General features: G+C 43.9%; 1 protein-coding gene across 2 annotated transcripts in view; it reads left to right on the forward strand.

Moving 5' to 3' along the window:
• The first annotated feature begins 18,103 nt into the window (after positions 1-18,103).
• EFEMP1 (EGF containing fibulin extracellular matrix protein 1) overlaps positions 18,104-26,306 on the forward strand; it is a 46,469-nt gene continuing 38,266 nt past the window's right edge. Inside the window, exons 1-4 of one of the 2 annotated variants that reach the window (XM_066546046.1) lie at positions 18,104-18,422; positions 18,879-18,966; positions 21,864-21,912; positions 22,091-22,351. In XM_066546046.1, the coding sequence (XP_066402143.1) occupies positions 18,886-18,966; positions 21,864-21,912; positions 22,091-22,351 (391 nt within the window). In that variant the 5' untranslated portion in view covers positions 18,104-18,422; positions 18,879-18,885. Of the gene's footprint in view, positions 18,423-18,643; positions 18,764-18,878; positions 18,967-21,863; positions 21,913-22,090; positions 22,352-26,306 lie in introns of those variants that run through there. The other variant, XM_066546047.1, reaches the window with a different exon arrangement.

A 26,306-nucleotide genomic window follows, 5' to 3' on the forward strand; every position in this document is an offset into this window, starting at 1 on the left:
CAGGGAAAACAAACCATGAGCTTCTCAGAACCCCAATAATGGCCACGCGTTCTCCAGGGAGGGTTTTCAGAAAGATGGGAAGAAACATAAACAGAAAGATGTGGTTGGAAACATCACTTGAAAATGACATTTCACAGAGAAATGTCAGGGCAGAGTGGTGCAGAAGGTGATGGGGTCCTCACATTTCGTTTTTCCACAACTTTTTTGCCTCCCTCCTCCCTGCTGAGTGCTCATGGCCAGCTTCAGAGTTCCCTCTCTGAAGCCTCTCTGGAAAAAAGGATAGAGGCAAAAAAGCCTAACCATTTACTCCTTCATATTTTTTCCTCCCCTTTCACACTTCTATCCCAGTTCAGCTACTGCAGTGAGAGCCACAAGAAAATGGCATTAACTGTATTTCTCCTTATTTCCCTTATTCTCACTGCCAAGAGAGGATTCAGCAATTCTTGCCCTGGGACTCCTTTGCCACCCCAGAAGGAAAGGAACCTTCCCATCACTTGCTGCCACTCCCTGGTTCAGCCTTTGCCAGAGCACAGTGTGCAGATGAGATGCTGCACTTGAACTACAGAGCACCACATCCACTTACAACAGGACAACCTGGGAGAAAAATGAAGAGAGAACAAGGAGGAAGCATTTGATAAGGCATTAATTAAATACTAATGTGTTTAATCTCCCCCTCTGCTCTCACTGCTTTTGAAGCAATAGAAACCAGACTGGTATTTCCTAGGAATCTCTATACAAACAAAAAATAATGTGAGGTAGGCATTCCTTACAACAAAACTTATCTCAATGATAACAGACCAAAGATCCAACTAATTAACCTGGCAGCAACTAAAACAAGGTGCAAGTACAAGGTAAAATCAGAGGTATTTTCCCAAATACTCTCCAACAATTTGTAGCTCATGAACTCCCTAGGACATATGTTTCCATGCATTTAGCATCCCTAAAAAATTGTTTTGTTCACCAACCTGTCCAATATCCCCCCAAACCCACATAAATTGCAGTGTCCATAAAGGCTGAGGCAAGGAGATCTACAGACTCGCTTCTTTTTGTACCTCTGCCCAGGGGGGGTTCCTTCAAGCTTTACCTTAGCTGAAAATCTATTCACCGAGTGTGCTCATGAAAAATAGTAATTCCTCCCAAAAATCATGTACATTTCAGCACACTATTCCACAATTACTGCTTGAAATGGGAGAAACAACACAGAAACAACAAAACATTTGTGAAGGATGAAGCCTTGGCAATCAGGAAAGAAAATAAGGTGACTGTGGTGAAACAGGTTATGGTATCAAAAGAAAGAATTTGTAATTCCTCCTTTAAGGACCCAAAAAAGACTTCCAGATAACTTTACACATCCTCTGAATTTTGGCTCAAGTATCTCAGCAAGTAAAGGACGTTCTAAATGACAGCCCCCTTGTCCCCTGACTGCATGCTTGGAAATGTTCAGATGCCATATTTATTCCATCAGGCTCATGCAATCAGTCCCACCCAAAGCTGTGCTCCAGAGATGCCCAGTGCAGGCTGCAGGCTCTGAGTAACGAGCACGGAGGTCCACGGGCTCCCAGTTTTGGTTAATGCACCTCCCACTTGTCCCATTCCTCAGCACAGACAGGGAAGAGCACAAAGCTGTCCACCCTTTTGGATGACTCCACAGTCCTGATGGAGCAACAGCTCGGGGCACACACTGCAGCTGAGCCACCCACACACATAGGTTAATGCACTTTTTGATGATTCATAAACCCAGATCTAAGAGCAGAATCAAGGCTTTTGTTCATTATTTTGGAATGAAACATCAACTAACATTTTTTACAGATGACTGTCAGGCAAAATCCTGGACTGCAGAGTCCTGCTTATCTGAAATTATATTCAGCTACGCCCTTCAAGGCAAAGCCATATCTATTAAAAGAAATACAGAAAATCCCAAAATCATAATCCTGGAACGTTCAGCTGTGTACTGTACTCCATGCAGTTCACTGTGTTCAGATTTTGCAAGGATCCTCCGTACAGAAAATGCTCTTCCTGTGCTACATAATCCCTACTCACTAAGGACTTGTTAAGGATGGATTTGTAAAGTCTAAACTGCAAATTCTTCTGCTTTGGGGTGTCCTTGCTGAGTCTTTAATAACAAAGCTTTGAAGTTTAATTACTCTCTTAGCAGCTGCAACCATTATACTGGAGATATATATACAAGGTGAGTAATAAGGTTGTAAAGTAGGAGTTAACTTTAAACAAAAAGGGAAAACATGAGGAAAGTTTTATTCATCAATGGCTTTGACAAAATTAACTTCAGAGTCACACACATCAAGGCCTACTTCCAAATCAGCAGAATCTGCCCTCTTGCTCCTTCCAGCAAATTCTATTCAATGCCTAATTACGAGAGGCAGAGTCAAGGGGGGCAGGGTGCAAGAAAATTCACAAGTGCCAGTTGATTTTGCTACTAATATAATGGAAAAAACATGTGCAGAGCAGGCACCCAGAAGAGGAGCTGCCCACAACATCCTGAAGGAAGAGTTACATCAGCAGGGACTACGCCACACTGGCACAACTCCTGTGCTGTGCAGAGCCAGAGTGAGACACCCTGGACACAGAAAACTGCTCTGACATAAAGATAGATTGCCACACTCCCTTTTTCAGGGAAAGGAGAATGATTAACAACCCATGTGTCAGCTACCAAGGGAAGCATTTCCAGAATATTTTCTATGATTGATCAGCTTCTTTGACCTCCCCACCGTACTGAGATACCCTCGGAGCAAAACTGCTCATGTTTGCAAAGGGAACACAAAGGAAGGCACTGGAAATGCAGACCCAACTAGAAATCTCCTTTTCCATTGTTACTGTTGTTTGCCTGATGACACAGACACAGTTTTGGGTGGTAATGTACAGAGACATAAGTAATATCCCATCTGGATAAATTTTTCTTACTCTCCTTATTTGGTATATACACCATATAAATACCAAATACAAACTTATTTTTTCCTCCTGCCATTTTCCAATCTATTGTGGCAGCCACGTTATTTTTAAATATATATCACATATTCTATTGGTTCTCATCAATGTATATTATAGATGAACACTCACATTTCTAACTACACCCCTAAAAACGATGCTGAAAGAATGTTAAAGTTGCAAAGTCCAGGCTCCAAATGTCATGAAGTAGCAAGATTCAACTTGCACATTTTACACAATTAGGAAAAAAGTTGTTTCTACCTCAATGGTGTCTACAGAACATGAAGGGGAAAGACATCAAGGTTATTTAGAACCCTTTTGATCCAAATAGCTCGTGCAATATATGGCCCACTATCCATTAAAAAAAATTCCACACTTTTATATTTTTTTCCTAACAAATTCTCCCAATGTCAGATATTTTGAGAAAACTGGAGTGTTTTTTCTTTCTCAGTGCAGTACCTACAGTTGATAGGACACTTGTAAATTCTGAGAGACAAAGCATGATGATAAGACATGGTTTTAGCCAATTTACCCTGACTTTATAAAACTAAAATCCTCCCTCTTTGCCATCTAAATACATCATGTCTGGTGTCTCACCAGAGGAAAACACTAACAGAATTTAGAAACTGTCATCTAAATATTTCTGTAGAAAATTCCTAAAAATCATATTCTCATTATTTGATAACTTGACTTTACTTCCAATCTCCCTCCACATCAAGATACTACAGAGAGCTTTCCAAACTCGCTGGTTGAGAAGCAGAATTTATTATCTCCCCAAATCATTCATTTTAGGCTCCAATAAAAGCACAGGGTCATCAGTGATGCGCTAGATTATATCCCATCCCCGAAGCTGCTAAATCAACAGGAAGGACATGCTCCAAATCACCCTGGCCAGAGACCACCAGGTTTAGAAGCTGTGCTGGGAACCCATCAGCACTGAAGGGCTGCAGGAGCTGCCTGTGCACTGTGCTGGCTGCAGCTGCAGCCAACAACAGCCCCGGCTGCCTGTGCCAAAGCCCTTACGCAGATGCACAATTGGAACTTGTAAATTACATGGAGAAACAGCTAAGGCTCATGAAACTCCAAAACATTTCTGCTTCGACCAGTGTGGTCAGCAGGGCTGTAATTTCTGTGAATCCAGTATCTGGGCTTCTTGGAATTTACCAGCCCTGCTGGCAGGGCAGTCACGTCTTGTAACTTCCATGTGGGCAGGAATGAGGCTCAAGGAACTTCCAAAGCTCCCCAGGGCAGCCGGAGGAACTGGCAAATTCACTTCGACAGATACCTGGTGTTCGTGGGGATCTGCCAAGGCCGTCGGGAAACAGCTCCCGGCTCCTGCAGCTCCGCGCTGCCGCAGCGGCAGAGAGCTCCGCTGCAGGGGTTACACTCCCCCTGGGGCAGGAGAGGGAACGGCTGTGCTGGAAGCAAAGTGATGTTCCTGGCTCTGTGGCTACAGGGCAGCAGAACTTCCTGAGAGATCCAACTGCTCTGCCTTCCATGCGGTGCCTGAAGGATGCTGCAAGTGTGGTTCTCAAGCAAATTAACCTCCAAAGGTAGACTGGGAACATCCGTGACACAGATTGTATCTCACACAAAATAAAACAGACACCAGAGGAGCCAGCAATTACTTCACATTCCAGCCTAGAGCGGTTCTGCAAGGCTTGATGAAAGGTGAAGATGGCCCTAAGCACAGAGCAGTTGTTTGCTCCTCTGTTGAGTGTTCTTCTGTTTGAGATATCCCACACCACCTGCTGAACTAAAATCTAAATGAGAAGCACTGAACCAAAGTAACACAGGGACAACCCTGGAGAGCCAGGTGGGGTTAGGGGGATGGGACAGATGGGAAAAGCAAGGAAAACAACACCTACTCCTGGATATGCCTTACTGTGTGATGTGGGACAAAATATCCCACATAAAAGGACAGCTGTAACAAAATATTCAGGAAAACAACACCTACCCCTGGATATGTTGTACTGTGTGATGTGGGACAAAATATCCCACATAAAGGGACAGATGTAACAAAATATTAACAAATTACTGTTTCACTGTTGTTTCATACGTAGCAGCTTCAGCTGTTGTGTGCTTCAGTCTAATCCTCTATGCTCAGAAGTCTGATAAGGTTTAAAGCCTCAGGCTGTCATTATAAGAATATTACATGTACATCAGTGTAGTGGATTATGAGTTAACATCTATATTAATTAACAACTATATGAATTGACATGATATTTTACTCTCTGCCCATAACTGGATAACTGGACTTAGTTATCCCTGGAAGTATCCCTGGAACTGGACTTCATTATCTCTGGAAGTTTCCCTGGAAGTATCCCTGGAACTGGACTTCATTATCTCTGGAAGTTTCCCTGGAACTGGACTTCATTATCTCTGGAAGTTTCCCTGGAAGTATCCCTGGAACTGGACTTCATTATCTCTGGAAGTTTCTCTGGAACTGGACTTCATTATCTCTGGAAGTTTCCCTGGAACTGGACTTCATTATCTCTGGAAGTTTCCCTGGAACTGGACTTCATTATCTCTGGAAGTTTCCCTGGAAGTATCCCTGGAACTGGACTTAGTTATCTCTGGAAGTTTCCCTGGAAGTATCCCTGGAACTGGACTTAGTTATCCCTGGAAGTTTCCATCCAGCTTGCCTCCAAGTGTCTATAAAATCACTAAGCAGCTTCTGCAGAGTATCTGCATCTCTCTCTACATCAAAAACCAGCATCAGACACTACAGTCAGCCTCTGAATTCAACCTGATTCAGCCCAGACCAGAGAATACCCAATGGAACTGAGCCACAATGTCTAATCTTACCTTAATAGAAGGGAGTATTCCTTGGAGGGAAACAGCCATGGAGTCAAACACCAGCCCACCAAGGAAAAGACTTTGCCTCATTCACAGCAACTTAGAGAAGGCCAGGATATTCTGGAGTGAGGTCTCTGACTGTGGACTCCAGCACCATGCTCTGAGTTGCTGGTTCATGTTCAGAGGGGCTCCTCCTACCTCCTAATCCCAGAGATAACCTGCAGCACCTGCTTTGTGCAGCTGACAGAGAAGCCTCTGCAGAAGCCATGGAAGCAGAGCAGGTGCCACCAGAAAGGCCCTCACACAGCTGCAATGGCTCTGTGTGAGTGTGTGTGTGCAGGTATGTGTGTGTTCACAGGTCTGTCCACACTTCCAGGGCTTCTGCACCCACCAGAACTGATTTTTGTCTTCCAAGCAGAAGTGCTTTCACTAAGAGCAGAACAAAAGAGACTGCAGGAAACATGAACAGGAAGATGTGCCCCATAAGCATGGATAAAGGGAAGCTTGATTCCTCAGTGTTCCTTAGACTCTGCCTATTACACTGACTTTCCCAGCAGAAGTCCAAGCTCTCATTTGCGTCTTTGAAGACTCTGCACAGACAACAAACATTGATGAAAACTCTTTGCCATCAATGTTGTCTTTACTTCTCCTTTTATCTGCACTGATATTAATACACACAAAGAAACTTTTCAGCAAGAGCCTTTCATACCCTTTCCCTCTGGATCTCACTCTTTCCCCTCACACATAGCCCTTGTCATCTCAAGGTACACACTGGAGTAACACAGCCCCTCCTAGAGTCCCTTGTGGTGCCCTCTGGGAATCTGAAACACTCTGGCATTCCCAGAACCTGAACCTTAAGACAAGTGGTTGTATTTAGGATTCCTAGTCTTGCCAGACTCAGATTCTTTTCCTGAATTTGTCTTACACAACTTTAACCAAATGGAAACAGAAACCATATTTTGCACAGAAGATGAAGATAGAGCAGGAACCTCAGAAACACCACACCAGGACAGAAAAGTTTAACCCTCACTGAGCAGCCCTGCTGCTGCTAAGATCCCAAGGAAAGACACCTCTGTAGGCATTCCCTAACATTGTGCTTCCTGTGCTCTCCCTAATATCATACAGGGACTGGTAATTCCTTTGGAAAGGCAGCTGCTGAAGCCTCACACAAGACACAATGTTTGTAGGTAGCAGCTTGCTACATGGCTTATATAACTTACTCTTTTCTCCTTCAAGCCATGTCAAAGAAGCAAACCCCCGACTTAAGGGGTGTGGAGGGGAGTTATTACCACAGTTTAAGCAAGAGGAAAATTAGTTTAATTGCATGTGTTAGACTCTGCTGGCACTCTCCACAAAGACATTATCCCACTTTTTAAGGTGAGTCTGCTCAGGCAATTCACAATTTTAGCCCATTTCATCCATGAACTCCTTCCTTCGTGAACTAGAGCAGAAGACTTTGCAAGCTAAAAGTGAAGAGGAATAATGTAGCATGCAGGGAAGAGTTCTTTCCTCTGGCTGACAATAACCTTGGACAAACCACCAATTCAGCAGTTGCAGACTAGGGCAAGTTGGGCTGAGGCTCACATCCCCTCTTCTCCACCGCTGCCCTGACATTTGAGCTGTAACTACCCAGTCCTCTCGGAGATATTTGCACGTTTCTGTTTGCCCTCCAGCCAACATCCTGCGAGCACTGGAGACAGACCCGCTCACGGCGCCACTGGAGGGCAGCACCACATTTCCAGATCCTTTTCCTGATCTCCCAGAGGAATGAGTTTCATCGCATTCCAACACAATGGTTCCACAACTTACACTTCGACTCAAGACTCTCACAAAAGCCTTCTTTGTTTTACAGCAAAGCACGGTGATACCGTTTAATTCCCCACTTCGCTGTGCATTTTTCTTTGAGAAGTTTGGAGTATCCCTTCGTGCAGGGTTCAGAAGGAACTCAGCTGAGCTTTTTAATGGGGCTCCATTGAGGAAACATCTCTTTATTTTGCCAGGGTGCTGTTTGTTTCCATGGTGCATTCCCAATCTCAAAGGCTTATGGTATTTTCTGCTGCCTGTAAGTGTATATGCAACAATAGCAAATCATCTAAACTCACGTTTTTAAAGGTCAGCATTCTTTTAATGTGCACGTTTACTTAAAACCACAAATCTAAGTGAAGCAATTTTCACCCGAAAATAACTGGATGGCTCAAATTTCCTCGTTTTTTTCTTTTTTTCCATTTTCCTGCTATCAACTCCCCTATCATTAGGATAAATCTCCACCAGTGTTAGATGTGAACATTTGCATTTAGATTTGCTCGTTTGCACGTTCTCCCTGCCTGCTGCCAGGGGGGAGCACAGTCCCACTCACCACATCCTCAGTGGCATTCCCAGACAAGGATCCAGGGACGGCAGCTCCACAGTGCCCTCACACATGGCTTGAAGTGCAATTTCCATGGGGGATTAGCCACAGATGTGCACGGGCAGAGCCCAAAACATCCACCAAATAAGCCCTACACAGAGGTTTTGCCACCCCACCTTTTCTGCTGAAATGACTAAACAGACAATGCATCACTTACCATATCTCTCACTCAGTTTATCTGATAAGTTCCCCTAATTCTGGTCTCCTATTTCTCAGAAAACTCTGCCAGCCTGCAAGGATTACTAGGGCTCCAAGGCCAGCTGTTAGTATTATGCCTCCACAATCTTGGGAAGCATGGATTGAATTTCCAGCCTCACTCAGGGACCTGGGCCCACTTCTGTCCCCATGCACACCCACCTCACACAACTACATGGCACTTGGTGCAAGGCAAGAGGGAATTTTTTCTGGCACTGCCATATTAAATTTCTATGAGAACAACCCACTAATAAAAACAATATGTTGTACAAGTTCCTTTTCCTATTAGAAGCCCTACAAGTCAAGCCCCATAACTAAATACTTGTACTGGAAATCTTCCAACCGTGACTGGAAAAACACGCTGACACCAAAGTTTATTTTATAAGACACCAGAGGGGTCACTTCCAGATTAGACCAGATTGAATTCTCCTCACATTTTGTGAAACTCTTCAGGAGATTTGTTGTGGCATTCCACAGTTCTCCAGGCAAAAAAAAAAAAAAAAAAAAACACCAAAAAAAACCCAAGCACACTGTATAGAGGCTGCAGATGCAAGAGTTGAACACTTCTTTTTAGAAAATACCAACCTACAATAACAAATAATTTTGTTATTCACAAGAGAATCATTGAGTATTGCAAAACTTGATAATTACTGATTCATGACAGATTTAGGAAAAACATCAGCTTAAGTAATCAGGTCAGGGCACTGCTGTTGACCACAGTGTTGGCAAAAGAAACAGTTTCTGTCTTCATATCTTTCATCAAAGTTTAACATTTTACAGTATTTAGCTTTTAGCACTTCATTGGTCCAGACCAGTAAACAACTGATAGCTTGAGAAGCAGAAGTTCAATTGTGAGCAAACATCTCTAGTTAGTATTATCTTGCAATTCACTTACACCATTCACATATTTTTAAATTCAGGCTAGTAAATCACTGAGGATCCCTGAGAGCTCTAATTTATTACTGCTGTTAATAAATTCACCAGATGATTAATCCCTTTTGCAGCCTGGCACCAAAGGTATGCTTTGTCACACACTGCCAACTGGGAATAAGGATTTCATTCAGATCTCAAGGTGGACAAAAAAACAACCCTACCTTTTTGTGAAGGAAATGTGTGTGAGCTTCATTTCCTCCTGGGAAATTAGGAGTTTTTCTCTACCAAAGATTACTGCAAATAAATCCACTGCACTTTCTTCCATGCCTCCATGATATTTTTGTCTGACACTGGAAGTCATTCTGAAAAGGCAGCAGTGCAGTGCAAGAAGGCCTCCTGACTCTAAATGAAGTATTGGGACAGCACTTCTTTCCCTTCCTGAGATTCACACTAAAACCCCAAATTTCTAACAGTGAGAAACTGTTAATCCACACCAAGTAAAGATGTGTTTTGCAGCAGAGAGGATCCTGTCCTTCCCCTTCACCTACCAATGCTAAATGAAGTTCTAGCACTTGAAACCCATTTTGAACACCACACCTTGCCACACTTCAGGCCTTCCTCACAGGTACATTTCCTGCACTGTAGAAGGGTTTAAGTAAATAATGACTGTCCTGCTGGAGGTGAAAGTCAATTGAATGAGGAATCTGGAGTAATTCCATCCAAAAAATGCCACTGACATTCTCTACATGGAAGTGTTTTGTATACATACTATGTGACTGTTAACTTGGAATCATTATTAGCTCCAAAGGAAGGTGGCAAACCTCCTCAATCCTCCACCTTCAGAGAAACAAAATTCTATTTCTCTCTGTGCTTTTAGCTAATGTCCTTTTGAATCCACTGAAGGAAAGCATGGGGAAAACATGGAAAGGTCCTTCTTAACAACTGCAGTGCCACAGTCCTGAGGCCAAAGCCACCTCCTCTGGTTTTGTGCAATTCCTTCTAAAGCAGCAAGGAGGAATTTACCAGCAACTACAGGAGCTGTCCCCAAAAGCCACGTGCACAGCTACCCACAGAAATGGAACAGGCTCCCAGCCCACTGCAGCCAGACCACACAAGTTTTGATGCATCTCCAGTGCAAGGCAGAGAAAGAATCTGACCCTTAGTCCTACAGCAGCAAGTGCCAAAAAAGCTATTTTACAATCACACAATCTAACAATCTGCTTCAACAGACTTAAATCATCCATCTTCAGGATGACATAGTTCTGTGTGTCCACAGCTTCCTCAGAGATAGCAGTCAGGAGCTCCAGTAACATGTAGAGATTTGTATATTAAAGGCCTTCCTGAAAGATTTACAGATTCCAGGTACTTACAAACTGAGACAGATAATTAATAACTCAGCCACAATTTGCTGACAAAATGTTGAACCAAGGGCTCTCCTTTGATTTAAGCTCAATCAATTCTGCTTTTTCTGCTCTAGTGTTTTCTTGCAGAAGTGGAATTTCTATGGTAAAAGCTCTATTAAGAGATCTACATCTGAAAAATGAAGGATGAACGTGAGCAGAAATGACCAAGCTCTAAAACTCTGACACATACTAAGTATTGCCTCTAGAAGTCAAAATTTTTTTCAACCACAGCTCACTGTTTAATGTGCTGTCAAACATTACAGTGAGAAAGGCATTTTTTTCCAAGAGTAAGGGAGCTGAAAATCAAAAAGCTTTTCTACACAAAATGGGATAAAAAGTAATAAATAGGAAGTCTGGAAGTAAAAACAGTGAGTAGGTAAATCCACTCCACTCCTCTGCACTGATGCAAGTGGTTTTTGCCACATGCCTCTTCCTCTTTTAGTTGGGATTCTATAAATGCATGGAAAGCCATGGGACAGAGCAGTGCTCCTGCACAAAGCATCCAGTGCTTTTCTTCAAGCATCTACATCTCCTTTGCCTGATGTTCACTGAATTCCTGCTCAGCAAACTCTGGCACCAACCTTGTGGAGCCTTCTGCAGGAAGTGGGAGCCTGAAGCAGCAAAGACTCCCTGGCTGGCAGAGGAAATGCAAACCACACCACAGCTGAGGACAAAGCCTCCCGGGAAGCTCTTGGTGTATGCTCCGTGCAGCACCTGCCAGCCCGGGGAGCCACCAGGGGACACAAGGCATCACCTCAGGCCCTGCTGGGCTGTGCAGCCCCCAGAGAGGCACATTTGAATTTCTCAATCTCCAGAAGTGCATTTAGGAGCTGCAGCTGTGGTGCCACAGAGGCCCATGGCCCCTGAGACACTGAGAGCATTGGTGGCCAAAGGGAGCTCCAGGGTCTCTGGAGTGACACAGGAGAGGCTGAGCTGCTCTGCACTGCGGTGGAGAGGGGAATTGGGGGATTTTTGTATCCATCAGGTTAGTTTGGGCCTTTATCACTTCTAAATGACAACAGTTCAAGCACAGTAATGGGTGAATGAGCAGGAATTAATTTGCCAGGGCTTTGAGCTTCCAGAGAATGAGAACTTGAACCAATTAATGAAAAGAAGAATCCCTGTGTTACACATGACTTAAAATGAATGTACAGTAAGTGATGTGTTAGTCTATGACACAAATGACACGTTGGGGCTGTTCTGCAGCCTCTCCACCTCAATAACTCGGAGATGTGGTGTTCCCACTGCCTCACTCCCAAAACTGAATTGTTCTCTGATGTGGGTAAACTCCTACAGAGCATATTTTGGGAGCATACAGGGTTATGGGCGTTTCTGTGCCAGCTTTTCGTGGTATCATCCTCCAGCCTCTTCCAGAAGTTTGATCCCTTTCAACCACAGGTATCTGTAAAGAGGGGTGAGAGGATAACCCCATCAATCTCACAGAGAGGAAAATCCCCACTGGCATTTCAATTCTGCTTTCTGTGTGACACTAAGGTTAATATTCCAGGGAAATCAAATGCTCTGATATACATCCTGTAGTATTAACATGCAGATACTGAGCAGAAAAGTTGTGTCTCTGGACAATAATTAATAGGTTAACTAGGCAGATTGTTTGCCAAGTTCACCCCCACACAATATAAACACGAAATATTCCTGCTTTTCCCCTATTACTAACTTCTTTTCTCAAAAGATAAATAAAGGAAAATTCAGAAAGTTCAGAGGATGCTTATGGAACCAAATTATTGTTTAATATATCTACTGATCCTTATGTTCCTGAATTGTAAAAAGCAAAATGGTCCTTAGCAAGAGCTCTGCCTCACAAATCTGTTCCTCTAAGGCTCTCCTTCAGCACAGCATTTCTGAGAGGTCTCAGTTTGGTTGTGCTGAAAGATCACAGCACTGTCACACTCAGGTTTAGGCCCACGAGGCTCTGCAGAAAGTTTTGTGTTAAGGGTTTCAAACATGAATGTCTGCCTTGAAGGCCTTTAGCACTTTCTGACCATCAGGAATACTCTAAATCCTCTTAAGAAAGGTTAAACTACTCACATTATTTCCCAAAATCTGGAGCTAAATACAATGCTGGGAAATTGCAAAAATGAAAACTAGGGCTTGAACAGCCTGCTGGAGTTGAGCTGCCAGTCAGAAATCCATGCTGGTCACACAAAGGTGTTCCACTCATATCAACCCACACCTGCCCTTCTCAGAAGTGACAGAGGAAGGGAAATGGATTCCCTGCATGGAGGGAGGATAAAGAGAGGGCACAGAGTTTTTTCTCATCCACAGCCACGAACGTTGCAGTGGATGAGTTCTGCCTGATTCTCCTTTCCTTGAGGGGATGCTGAGGTGCCCAGAGCCTCACAGACAAACATCCAAACTCCCGGACTTGGAACGGGATCTGAGCATCCAAGCCAATCCCTGTCTTTGGAAATCCTGCACAGGTAAGTGAATGCACCCACCCTGCTTCCCTGGGCAAGAGTCACATCTTTTCCTCATTTCAGAGAGAGTGCACCAAGAAATAGATGAAATGATTTGCACAAAGCTTCACAGGAAGCCAAAACTAGAGTTGAAAGCTGTCTCCAACATATTCTGGGTGATACTGGATTTGAATTCTGGCATTTCTATGTTGCCTCTCAGCCAGAGCAAGGAACTGCACTGGCACAGCTTAATCAGAACAACAATCAGTATATATTCCAGCTAAGATTTTGAGTATCAGAAAAGCTGTCTGCTCATGAGCTGGGTTATATTTCTGGGAAAAAGTTCTCATTTTAACCAAATTGGTTGAAACCTAGTACAGATTAGACTTCAACTCCTATGTGCAGCAATGCTGATTTTCCAGAAGAAAAAGGAGAAGAAATGACAACTCCAGTGTCACAAAAACCACACATTGACACTGATGAATGTTTTCTGGGCTGCTGTTTCTCTTATCTGGCATGAGAAAGACAAAAAAAGAGAAAGAAAATCACTGCTAGAGAATGGCAAAGAGTTAAAAATGCACAGTATAAAAATGGAAGAAATCAGAAATACAAGCTACAGAGAGGAGGAATATTTAAATTGCAGATCATCACAGTACCATTTAAGTTACAGCCCAGATTTGCCATATCTGAAATTCTTACCACATCAAAGGGTCTTTACCTGTAGGGTTAATCCATAAAAACAGATATTCTGGGGTTGTGAGTAAACTTGTGTAAGATGGACCTCAAAGTTACAACCTTGACAAAACTGGGAAAACACCCATTAACCATAACACAGGAGTATCACCAGGAGAGGTTTGCAGCCCTGGAAAATCCTCATTCCCTGAGATGCAAGAGGTGATGAACCACATATGGAAAGTGAAATGGGCTCATCCTTCCCACACACCACCACCCCCTCATTTCTTGTGTTGTTTTCAGCTGTATCTGCAAATCACTCATCCTTCCAAAGCCCTTCAATTCCCAATTTATTAGGGCTGCACAACTGCACTAACAAAAAAGATGGAAAACCTCTGGGAAATGCCTTTCCCACTCACTCACTCACTCTCTCCCTCTTGTTTCTTTTACTGACAAAGGACTCCAGTGGGAATAGTCACCACCTTATCTGGGCATCCAGATTTCTGCTGGAGTCCACAGAAACACACAAAACACAGGATCACATCCCCATAAAATGCAGCAGACAAGCAAATTGCATGCTTGACAAATTGTATGCAGACCACAGGCTTGATCTTTAGCAAAAATCAAAATAAAAAATGGCAACAACATTATACTTTAATATCCTCAGAGCATTGTCAGACATTTAAAAATGAAAGCACTGGTTTGCCCAAGTTAGCCAGAGGCCTCAGCATAACAAAACTCCTGCAAGATCTCTCATACAGGAGAAAACTTGAAGAAAATAAAGGCTGGAATTCTACTACTAGATTTTTCTAATCCAACTCTTGTATCTTTTCTCTGTCAGTTTTCTCTAATTCTGTGTTGGCATCATCTGTCACCTTTGAACTCTACTGCAAAGCAATAAACAAAGAACAACAATAAATATATGTTTAGATTGAATGGGAGGATTAAGCAGAAGGAGAGAATTTGTTCTCTGTCCCTTGCTACTGACATTCTGGTTCTTATTAAATTTTTGTCATTTCAACACCTGTGATAAGAAACTGATACGGTGAATTTTTGCCATATGAAAAGTGAGAGTAATTTCCTAACACAGACCTTCTTTCAAATCAAGTTTAGAGTTCAGTAACACTTCATGGCACATACAATACACTCAGGATGCCTCCCTTGAAGATAAATAAACTTGTAAAATATTACCTCAAATAAAAGTTTAACATTTGTCATGTTTAATCAGCAATAAAAAATCAGACACCTAATTCTTCACAGTTTATCCTTCACCACCATTATGTCACTTCCAAGTTGGAACATGGAAAAAAAATTGACATTTGCAGGCAGCGTGGCAGAAAGGCAGCCTGCCATGTTAACAAAATAATTTATGTTCTAGAATTCCTGTGAGTCCAACATGAAAATAGCATCTCCAGCACTCCAGCTCTGAGTTTAGACAACTCCAGTGTCACTCCATGTGACACACTCAGGGACAGAAACCTCTTAAATTGACACTGATGGTCCCCTGAGCTGACAAACACAAGTTGTTGAAATTCTCCATGTGCTTCATTTTCTGTTCTAGGGAGGGATGTTTGAAACAGGAAAAGGGGGTCAGATCTGGGAGTAGAAGAGATTAAACTGCAATTTTGTTTTCCTCCTTTTTGGGCTAGCCTCTAGTATCAATCTCAGCCTGCTCTAAATTATGTCCAGCTGTCTGCTCCCCCCAGGGACAATTCTAGCAGCCAGAATGAGTTGGGAGTGCAGTGACATTTTAACCACACACAGAATTCCTTCAGCCTACCTATCCTTGGGTTTTTGAGGACAATGGGGGGTGGCAACACATCCTGCCAGGAAGAAAAAATGTGAACATTGAAGTCATAAACACGTTTGAGCTGAAGAATTTATGAAAACTGTGGGGTTTAAAGAAAGGAAAAACTGAGATGTGACAAAGAGTTCACTAAAACAGTAGGGAATAGAGTGCACAATTTTCAGAAGGAGCCAAAAGTAAGGAAAAATAGGAAAATTAGGGACCAGCCTGACAGGATTTGTTCAATTGTTGTAGGGGTTGGCCTCAGCAGTGCCAAGCTGCTCGTGGTCAGCAGGGATGGAGGGAGGTTTGACCACAGGGACATCCTCAGACACCCCAGATTTGTAAATAAGTTGTCCTTCAGCTCATTCACGTACCTCACACTCCCATCAGCACTTCCAAGCGTTTAAGTTCTGCTCTCCCACATCACACACGTTTCCAGTTGTCTCAGCAGGGAATATCTGAACTACCAAATCATGGACTGAGTCTCCCACCTCCCACCAAAGGACTGACAACCATCCTTGGCAGAGCAGGGCATTTCAGCACATGTGTGACACTGGCTGAAGCCAAGGGAAGGGGGCTCCCTGCTCAGCCAGCGCTCAGACACCCTCCAAAATGATGTTCCTGCTCTTCTCTGCTCTGCAGAACATCTTTACAGAGGGAAAAAAACCAACTGCAGTCCTGTAATATAGGCAGTGTTTTCCTATGTGGTAGCTTAAGACAAGACTTTTTAAATTCTTTACTTAATCCAAAACCCAACAACTTAAATTTTGTTCTCTTTGCACGGCATGGATGACAATGCCACAATTGAAATGACAATTCAATACTCACCAGATAGAGTATAGTAGATAAAAGCAATTATTATGTTATTTTGCAGTCATTAGATTATTAGAAACACCTGCATTTCTTTCTGTAAGCAAGAAACAGTAAAGTTTGAAATATATGAGGGACCACATCACAAACAGGAATCCAATTTACACCAACAGAAGTGAACAACTCAGAGTCAATCTAACACTGTGAAGCTGTATCCCTAAATAATGGAATGTAGGCTTTAAAGGAATCATTTTGGAGCAGGAGAACACATGTCAAAAGACAGCCTGTTAAATATGAAATTAATATGTACACAAAAGTACATGCAAAATGTCCTGTAATGCAGTCAACTTGGATTTTCTTTATTCCACCACGTTGTTGCTTCTGTTCTTTACCAGTGAGGTGTGTGGATTGTAAGTACGTTTTCAGGAGTCCCACTTACCTGTAAGCACAGAAACTGCAATGAGGGAGGGAAAATCCTACCTTCTCTCACCTAAAAAACAAAAGATAGGCAACATATGGTTGCAGCTCCAAGTATTCTAAAACCACCAGCTTGGCTGATTCTAGAATAGATAAGAAGTGATTTGATTCAGAGACAAAATTAATGAGCACTGTATGGCTGTCCAAAAAAGAACTCATGCTTTGGGTAAGATCAACTATAATTGAATGTTAAGAATTATGGGGTTATATAGGAAAGCCATTCTCTAGGCCAGCAGAGTAAGACATTTTTTCAGATTTCCAGTTCTCCAGGCCCTTCAAGGTCTACATTAAGGAGGCAAAAACTTATTTTAAAACTAAAGACCTCCTGTTGAACTGCAGCAACAGAACAGAGCTGCTCTACTATGCCACAGGTCCCCCAGAAGCAAAACTGGGGAATTAAATAAAGATCCAGAGAACACGTTCCTGGACACCTTCTCCTCACTCAAACCCACCAAAGCTTCTAAACCCCTGCAAAGCCTCCTCATCCTTCTTTCTGTCCATGAGCTTTCCCCCTGGGTGGGGAAATAACAGCATTTCATGGCCTGGAAAGATTTTTAGAAGTGATGATTGCTGAACTTAGGTGATGTCTGAGGAACAGCATTGCAGTGGTGGAGTCACCACCCACGGAAACGTTCAAAAATGTGTGGATGTGGGACTTGAGGGCAAGAATATTGGAAGTAAGTTCTGTTTGCAACCAAGTGAAGGGTAAGAGATCGAATGGCCTTTTTTATGAATTTATTTTCTTTTAGATCTGCTTGTGTTCAGTGTTTGCCTTGCATAATGCATGTCATGGAAGGAGAGAAAATTACACAAGCTTGGACTGGGGAAAAACCCAGTTTTCCAGTCTCATTTCCACATCTGGTCACGGCTGCAATTAAGAACATGGTAGCGACGGGCCCGATAGCCTCAAAACTCTTTTTTCCCAACCTTAAGGATTCTACACTTCCATGACTCACGACAGACACCAAAACGATGGCCGTGCTGCGCTTCCTCGAGGATTCCAACCGGGACACGGCTGGGGCACTGGACCGGTGTGAGGGAGCGGCTCCCGGGGCCGGGGTACCGGAGCGGCGTGAGGGAGCGGCTCCCGGGGCCGGGGTACCGGAGCGGCGTGAGGGAGCGGCTCCCGGGGCCGTGGCCGCCCTCCCCTCACGGCTTCCCGTGCTCTCGCTGCCCGCGCCGCGCCCGGGGCTGCCCTCACGGCCCCAACATGGCGGCGGGGCCGCACCTGCCCCGCGCGCTCCCGCGGCGCCGGCAGGGGGCGGGCGCGGCGCCGGCGGGACAGGCGCCCGTTCTATTTAGCCCGGGGCCGGCACCGGGCACGCACCGACAGCGGCGGCGGAACCGCGGCCGCCGGGCACGGACGGACAGACAGCGACAGACGGCAGCGGGAGAACTGGCATCGCCGGCCGCCGGCGCCGCACGGCACCGGGGGGAAGGATAGCGAGCGGCCGCCGGCACCGCACCGACGCCGCGGGAAACGGAACGAGCGGCCGCCGGCACCGCACCGGCACCGGGAAAAAGGGAACGAGCGGCCGCCGGCAGCGCAGCGGCAGCGGGGCAAGGGGAGCGAGCGGCCGCCGGCAGCGCAGCGGGGGCGGTGGACGGGAGCAGAGACCGGCGCTCGCCCGGTCCCGCAGGTAGGAGCGGGCAGCGCGGCGGCTCCGTGCCCGCCGCCCCCCGGGCTCGGCTCTGCCCCAGCGGGTCCCTGGCAGAGCCCGGCAGGTGGGGGGCGTCCCCCAAGCCTCTCTTTGACCGAAAAATTACTGTTCCGCCCCAAAGCGTGCGGCGGGCGGGCAGTACCGCTGCCCGCGCCTCGTCCGGCGCTGCTGCCGGTGAGCGCTGGGGTGTTTTAAACTCCATTGACTGGTTATTTCCGCCCCTCGCTCCCAGCTGGATAAAATCCCCGCGCTGGGAAGCGCGGCCAAGCCTCACCCTCTCCTTGCGGGAGCGAGCGGGCAGCCCGGGCCGCCTGTCCCAGGTAGGGCTGGGTGGGCTCCCCCGGCAGGACGCGGTCCCAGGGGTGCTGCAGCCTCTCCCAGCAAGGCAGACCGCTAAAAGCATTCCTGCTTGATTTGTTTTTCCTTTCTTTCAAGGTTCACGATGTTGACAGCTATGTTCTTGGCTGCGCTGGTTCTTACTACAGTACATTCACAGGAAACTGAGGAAACCATAACGTACACGGTAAGGTTTAATAGACTCGGAGATAATTACTGCTTTGCGGGGATTCTTTGCTAAATGACCCTTAAGAAAAACCGACTTTCTTGCCAATGTATAGCATGTGCTACAGAGGTCGCTGAGTTTGAATGTTAACCATAAAATAAGCTGTTGCTGCACTCAAACAGTGTTTAAAAGTTCAAGTTGACAAGATTGAGCAAAATATATTACAACTGCTTGTTTGGAAAAGTTTATCTGTGTACTCAGCTTGAGGGACTGAACAAAATTAGGAGGTTTTGATATTTTTTAATCTATTTTCATAAAGACAGGGTCCCTAGGACTTTAAATTGAAATATATGGAGTTTGACAGATAATTAGGTCAAACATTCTTTTGTGTTTTCTTATGGATGTTTCAAGCTGTTTTTAACAAAATGTAAGTACTTCCAAATTTGGGGCTCTTAATGAAGCATCTGAATCCTGGAGTGATCATGGGACTGTTCTTTTGTGAGCTAGATTTGAGCAGTGGCTTTGCATGGCTTGATAAAATTGTTCAAGAATACTGGAAATAGGTTGTGCTTGCAAGCAAGTGGCAGGCTAAGAGATTTAAAGGCCTTTTTGTCAGGCTTTTTCTTTTCAATCTGCTTGTGTTCAGTGCTTGGCTTGCATAATGCCTGTCATGGAAGGAGTGGCAATTACCCCAGCTTGGGCTGGGGAAAAACCCACATTTTCACATCTGATTACAGCTGTAATCCCTGCAACTTGCTTCATATGGGTGGACCTCTGGATATGTGCACACACATCAGCCCAATGCCACACAAGCAGAAAATTCTGCACACATGCAAAAAGTTAGAGAACCACAGCCAAAGCCCAGGATTGTGTCTTATACAAGTAATCCCACTGAAGTCAGTGGGATGGCTCAAGCAAGTAAATATTGCAAAGTTGGACCTTCTTGTAGAAGTCAGGGCTTAAAGAAGCCTCTAGTGAGCATCAGGAAGTCAGTAATAAAATACTTTAACACTGGGCTTTAGAAGGGTTTGAAGGCTGGGAGTAGTTTTATTTAGAGGCTTCTGTGATTTGCTTTTGTTTTAAAGTCCCTGTATATAAGTGGAAACTGAAGATGTAGGTACCTTTTGAAAATCTGGACTAAACAGGGATCCCACCCTCCTCCTTTCCTACAGTTATTATATGGAGGGGGGGTTAATTATGCAGCATTTCACATAATTCTGGTTATACCAATTGAACATTTCTAGTAAGCCTATGCGACTTGGGCACCTATGCTCCATTTTCAAGGTCTTAGCCCTTAGGTGCTTCACTGATGGTTAAATGCTGATCATGTAAAATGAAACAAAAAACCCAGCTTTGGGAGATTTTGCTCTTGGGATGCTACTGTTTCTCATGCACACATTGTATCCATGGAGGGCCAAATCCTTTGCTATTGTAAAAGCCTTTGGCTGCAGTAATAGATGGACTTGGCTCCTTGCAGTTAAACAGACAGTACTTCTGTTGTGCATTAACAGGAATTGGGTGATTCAGTAAATGCATGAATTAGCTGTTTTCCTTTGGGTTTGCCTTTTCATAGCTACAGTAACTTTGGAGTTGTCAACTCAGCATGTAGTCAATCCTTTAGAGAGTGTCCACTTACCCCTTGGGGAGAAAAACCCTTCCAAGCTACAACTCGCTGCCACATTTGACAAATCACTGGTGTCACCTGCAAGAGAAGAAAATATTTTCAATCCTCCTGCTGAGTCAGAGTCTGTCAGTAACAAGTCCCTTAAAATAACTTGAGGATAGGACCTGCAACAAGTGGATCTTGGCATCAAAAAGTCAAGTTTGCCACTTGTAAGTCCCTCAGCAGCAGAGGAGTTGCAATAAGATTTAGCTTGCTTGACTGTCACTAATTACATTAGTCAACTCCATTCCTTTTTTGTATGGGGCCATTAAAGTAATACCCTGAGCAGCCCTAGATGCACCTACACAGCACAGTGTGGTTGATTCAATGATATTTTAGTATTTAAAATGTTCCTGCTGCAGTTGGTAGCACCATGATACTTTGCTAATCAGTCTCTGTAACTGTGACCTGCGATTAAAGTGACTGCCCTCTGGATAATTTAACGTTTTTGGGCAGAGGAATAATGAAGATGCAGAGCAGACTATATAAAATCTTTCCTGAACTTGCTGGTGTGCATTGATATGAATAGCTGCTGAGTATAGCCTTGTTTGAATTCTGCAAAGTCTTGTATAAATAAGTAGTCCTGCTGTTATAAACTCTGACCGTTTATTGTGTGTCTCACAATATAAATTGTCCTTCCTAGACTGCAGTTCCTGGAGTCATATGATTAAAAAGCATGTGAATGAATTTCCAGCTGTCATGGGATCCTTCCCCATTGCTAGAGTGCTAATGGGAGAGAGGATGAAGTCCAGGGGCACAGAGTCCTCTTGGTCCCTCTGGCAAACAGAGCCTGAATATGAAAGAGGTTCACCTGTTAAAAGGCAGGGAATGAGATCCAAATTCAGAAAAACTTGTTGCTCTTCATAAAAAGATTTTCATTCTGGTCAGCTTGGTCACTCCAAAGATCATCCAAGGATTCAGCCAAGGAGAGATGGTATAACACAGGGCACAGGAACAAGGGAAGGAGAAAGCAATGGTGTTCTCACTTTGCTCCCCAGTCTGCTCACAACAAACAATATCTTGGGAACGTCCCGAGACAGAGGTGCTCTCTGTGTGTCATAGAGCATTCTGAGTGGGAAGGAACCACAGGTTTTACTGCTCCTGCACAGCAGTGATGTACCAATTGCCATTTTTCTAGCCTACCAAGGTATTGCATTTCCCTTTGTGTCACACTTTGAGCTCACTGAATACACTCAACTGTTTTTCCAAAACAAAGAATCCCGAGTAACCAAATTATTATTTTTTTTCTCCACAGCAATGCACAGATGGCTATGAATGGGATCCTGTTAGGCAACGGTGCAAAGGTACAGTAAATAATTTTCAAAGACAGACTTGTCACTGGTATTCTTTAAGTATTCTCACTGCACACCCCTGTTTTGGACACGGAGGTGTGCGTGCATGCCTCGTCGTGTTCTTTGTGTTAATGGCTGTTGCAGAAGGTTCGACTGTTAAAAGCATGACTTGTGTTGTTGCTAACCACAGATATTGATGAATGTGAAATAGTCCCAGATGCATGTAAAGGTGGGATGAAATGTGTTAACCACTATGGAGGATACCTCTGTCTACCCAGAACAGCGCAAATTATTGTAAATGAGCGAGAAGAAGCAGCAGCTGAATCCACAAGTGGTCGGAACAGCGTCATTCGCCGGACCCCGGCCGACCCCCAGCGCGCCACTCCCAACCCAAGCCACCAAATCCAGTGTGCAGCTGGGTATGAGCAAAGTGACCACAACGTGTGCCAAGGTAAGCCAGGCCTGCTTACCTCCCTCTGCTCCAGTGCAGCTGCAGTGGGGGTGACCGCAGAGCCAGGGGATGCCAGCCTGTAGCCCTTGTGCTGGCTGGAAGGGGCTGGTGCTCCGTGAACACCTTTAAAGATACAAAAATAAAATACAGAAATGTCACTGTTGTTGTTCAAGGCATCAGAATGTGCAGTTTGTTGCAGCCTTTACAGTCTGTTCCATCTGCTTTTGGGCTAAAAAATTGAATTAATTCTGTCGTCTGTAGCTCCTAAAAAAAGTCTTAAAATTACTCTAGTGGAGCATTTTGTGTTGTATTAAGTGCTCTGAAATGAATGGGCAATGCAGCAAGGCATAAGCAATTTGGAAAGGTTTGCAGAACTCTGTATTTCTCAGTAAGTGAATGCTGAATGAACAAAAAATAACCACAGGATGAACTTTTGCTTAGAGCAGGCTGCAGTGCAGAAGGGTCCTGTGTTTTTACTGTGGATGAGGAATATTCCTCCAGCAGTAGGAACCCAACTTCTGAACAGCCTGTGCTCTTGTGATCTCTGTGGAAGTAGCCCTAGGCAGACCCTGCCAGTTGACTCCCAGTCCCAGCCTTGCCACTCTTTGAAACTATGGCAATGAAGAGCTTTCATCTGAGTGTACATACACCACACACAGTGCCAAAAATTCTCAGGGCATTAGCAATGTTAATTGTATGCATTCAGGAACCAGCCTCACAAGCACTTCTGTAAACTAAGACTGTTTCATTTATTATTTTATATAAACAGTTTACTCTTCTACTTGCTGAAGTAACAAATGTTTTGGCCATTGTTTTGTTTTCTTTCATAGAAATATATTCTAGCCCTTGCTCACAAACTTGCTTTTCAAGCACATTGGAGGGACACCCGTGCAAAGAGAGGGCAAAACTTGACCCCCCCATGGTTCATCTTTTCCACTTTGTGGCCTGTAGCAGTATAATCAGATAAAATAGTACTTTAGGGACTGTAATCAGGGCAGGCTGTAATACACAGTGGTAGTTTCCTTCTCCCTGGTATTCATGTACACAGGACATTATTTATCACTAGTAAGTAAATTCCCTGTCATTCTGGACCACAGTAATCATCATGGAGGCTGGAGGAGTTATTTTTGTAGGCAAAGCCTCAGAGTTGCATTTCTGGCTTATCTGCTCATGTCCAACATTTCTGTCACTCTGATTCAAGAATGTCAAGTACAGAACCTACCACAGGAGGTCAGATCTCCTTAACCCTGGGCGTTCACTGGGGGTCATCAGGGGAAAATCAAAATTTTCCTTAGATGGAAACTTAGTTTAACATGGCAAAGCAGCAGCAAAAGCAGGAGCAGAACTGCTGGGTTTGGCCTGGTACTCCCTCCTTCAGGTGATGCTGCTGGCACTACTCTTCACTGGTGAACTGTAATAAACTGTTCCAACTTCAGCACATAACATTTCTATTTTGATAAAAAATGCAAGTCATGCTAGAAAATGTCAAAACATGACTATCCCTTTTGTTATGCTGGCTTTAGATGTGTAAATTTGGGATACAGTAGGGCAGTTTGACAGCATTTAGTAGCCATATTTTGTGCTAAAAACAAAGGTTGAGGTTTAACTGAGAGACTGACAACTGGTTAAGGTTCCTGTTTTGTTGAGGAGAAATTGGTGGTGATAGATTACTATTACTTTACTCCATGCTCTGGCTTCCTGTAACTTGCAACTAAATATTTCTATTCTATTCCCAAATCTTTGGTTAATTTATAACAACAACTAAGTGTTGTTCCAGTACCAGAAGTTTTAACCAGCAGGCACACAAGCTATGGTGAAATCTTGGGCTTGACTGCAGCAAGCTACTCATTTCCTCATGCCAACATTTCAATCTAAATGCAGAAAGCATGGAAATATTAGTGTTTAAAAGCTGAAATGTATTGGATTGAATGCATTCCAGCTGGAAAAAGGGTAGTGGACAGTGTGCTTGAAATGAAGGATAAAAGCGTTTTGGAGCACTTAAAGCATGCATTCAGCTTCATGATCTTCATGCTTTTCACTGCTGAAAATATCTTATAAAAGATAATCTTGATCAGCAATGGTCCCGCTGAGGATTTATTTAATTATGGTTAAAAGACTTTGCTATGATAACTGCTCGAGGCTCCTAGGGAGTTTAACTTACAGATATAGTCACACTTAAGCTTGTTTTATTGTTTAGTAAATCAAATATGAAGTCCAGCTCCTTCTAATTGTTTGCAGATGTATGACATTTTCCTTCCAGTCCAGCAGCACTAAGTATTTTATAACCAATGTGAAAGTGTGGAGACCTCTGTTTCAAACAATAACATGCTCCAAGGAGCTGAATTACTGACATCATGCTGCAGTGTGAGGGGCCTTCTGTTTTAACACAAGTGTCCACTCCCTTTTCAAGCATGGAACAGTGTGGGAATGACAGGCCAAACACACTCCAGTGCTTCCTGTGCTTGGAATAAATGCCCATAAACGACCTGGTCCTGGTGGACTTCACTCCAGTGATGTGCTGATACACATTTTTATAACTACTGGTTATAAACTAGTAGTATAAGTACTAGTGAGCAGAAACATCTTCTAGTCTGACCACACTGATGTTAGAAGTGGGGGTAGCAAACATTTCCTGGGACATTCTTAAGATATTCTTTATGAGCAGTAATGCCAGGAACCCCCAGATTGAAGCGAAGATGAGGGAGGTTATTCTGGAGAAAGGTCTCTGATGTGGAAAAAGTTGTGCTTCAACATAAAGACTTGAACTGTGCTTAAATTTTGAGTTTCTGACCTTACCTAATCCCCCCCATCCCAAGCAGTTCCCACTTCACTGTCACTCCTAAATTTGGTCCCTAAGGGAGATTCCCACATGTGGCACCTGGTCACACCTTCAGGAAGCCACTTGGATGTTCAGCCCTGTCCCTCCCAGGGTATCACTGTAATGGGGAAGAGCAAAAAACAGAGTAAGAAATAATTTGAAACAAATTACTGAGTTAACTCAGGTTCCCAGACATTTTTTCCCTGATAAAAACCATGAATAGCTGCACTCTGTGCCTGCACTCAGGCCTGAGTTTTATTTTACTTTGTTGTTAGGCTCTCTGTGATTTGAGTCTGCTCCTATTGAATTCAAAAGAAAATCACCCAATTAATTCAATTTTGTCAAACCTAGTCTGCAAGAAAGTACTGGCTTCTCCTAGAATGTTAATGACACTTGAATGCAAAAAGGGACCAAAAAAGGTACCAAATAACCTGTACACTTGAGAAGGGAAAAGAACTCATTTTCCTTAATTCCCATCATGTTGGCAATACAAGCAATAAAGCAAGCAAACATTTTTGCTCCTCAGCTAGATTAGCTTTTGCTATTTCTCCAGCCTGTTTGTAACCCTTTGTGCTGCTGCAATGTCAAATTCAGGAGGGAGACAGATTGCAATATGAGAGATCAGTGCTTGCTTCTGTGGGAGAATGACATTTTTCCAGAGTTCTGTCCAGACTTGGTGGACATTGATTTCTTTTTTCCTCCTCTGTGGAAGGAGGGAAAAAATGGATTTGTTTTCTGTGTTGTGGTTATTCTTCCCCCTGCAAAATCACCTTAGGTATCCTTGCACTGGTAGAGGTTAAGGGGTTTTTTTTGTTTGGTTTTTTTGGTACTTTTCAAAGTAACTTATCATACTCAAGCTATGCTTTTGACTCAAGAAGTTAATTGTGAGTAAGTCAAAAAAGGCTAAATTTTGCATCTGTAGAATCCTTTTGGTTGTTGTCCTGTTAAGGAGGGAGGGGTTAAGGAGGGAGGGACAAGGGGGAACAGTTCATTATGTTTGCCATAGAAAAATCACTTTATATTATATATATTTACATATGTCAGGGATGTGCAGCTGGCACATAAAGAACATTAAAGGTGTGTGAGTGCAGGTGCACTTGGCTGCCCTTGGCAGAGCCTGGCTGTGCCCTGGCAGGA

Source organism: Molothrus aeneus, chromosome 3 (assembly GCF_037042795.1).
Source record: "Molothrus aeneus isolate 106 chromosome 3, BPBGC_Maene_1.0, whole genome shotgun sequence".
Classification (NCBI taxonomy): Eukaryota; Metazoa; Chordata; class Aves; order Passeriformes; family Icteridae; genus Molothrus; species Molothrus aeneus.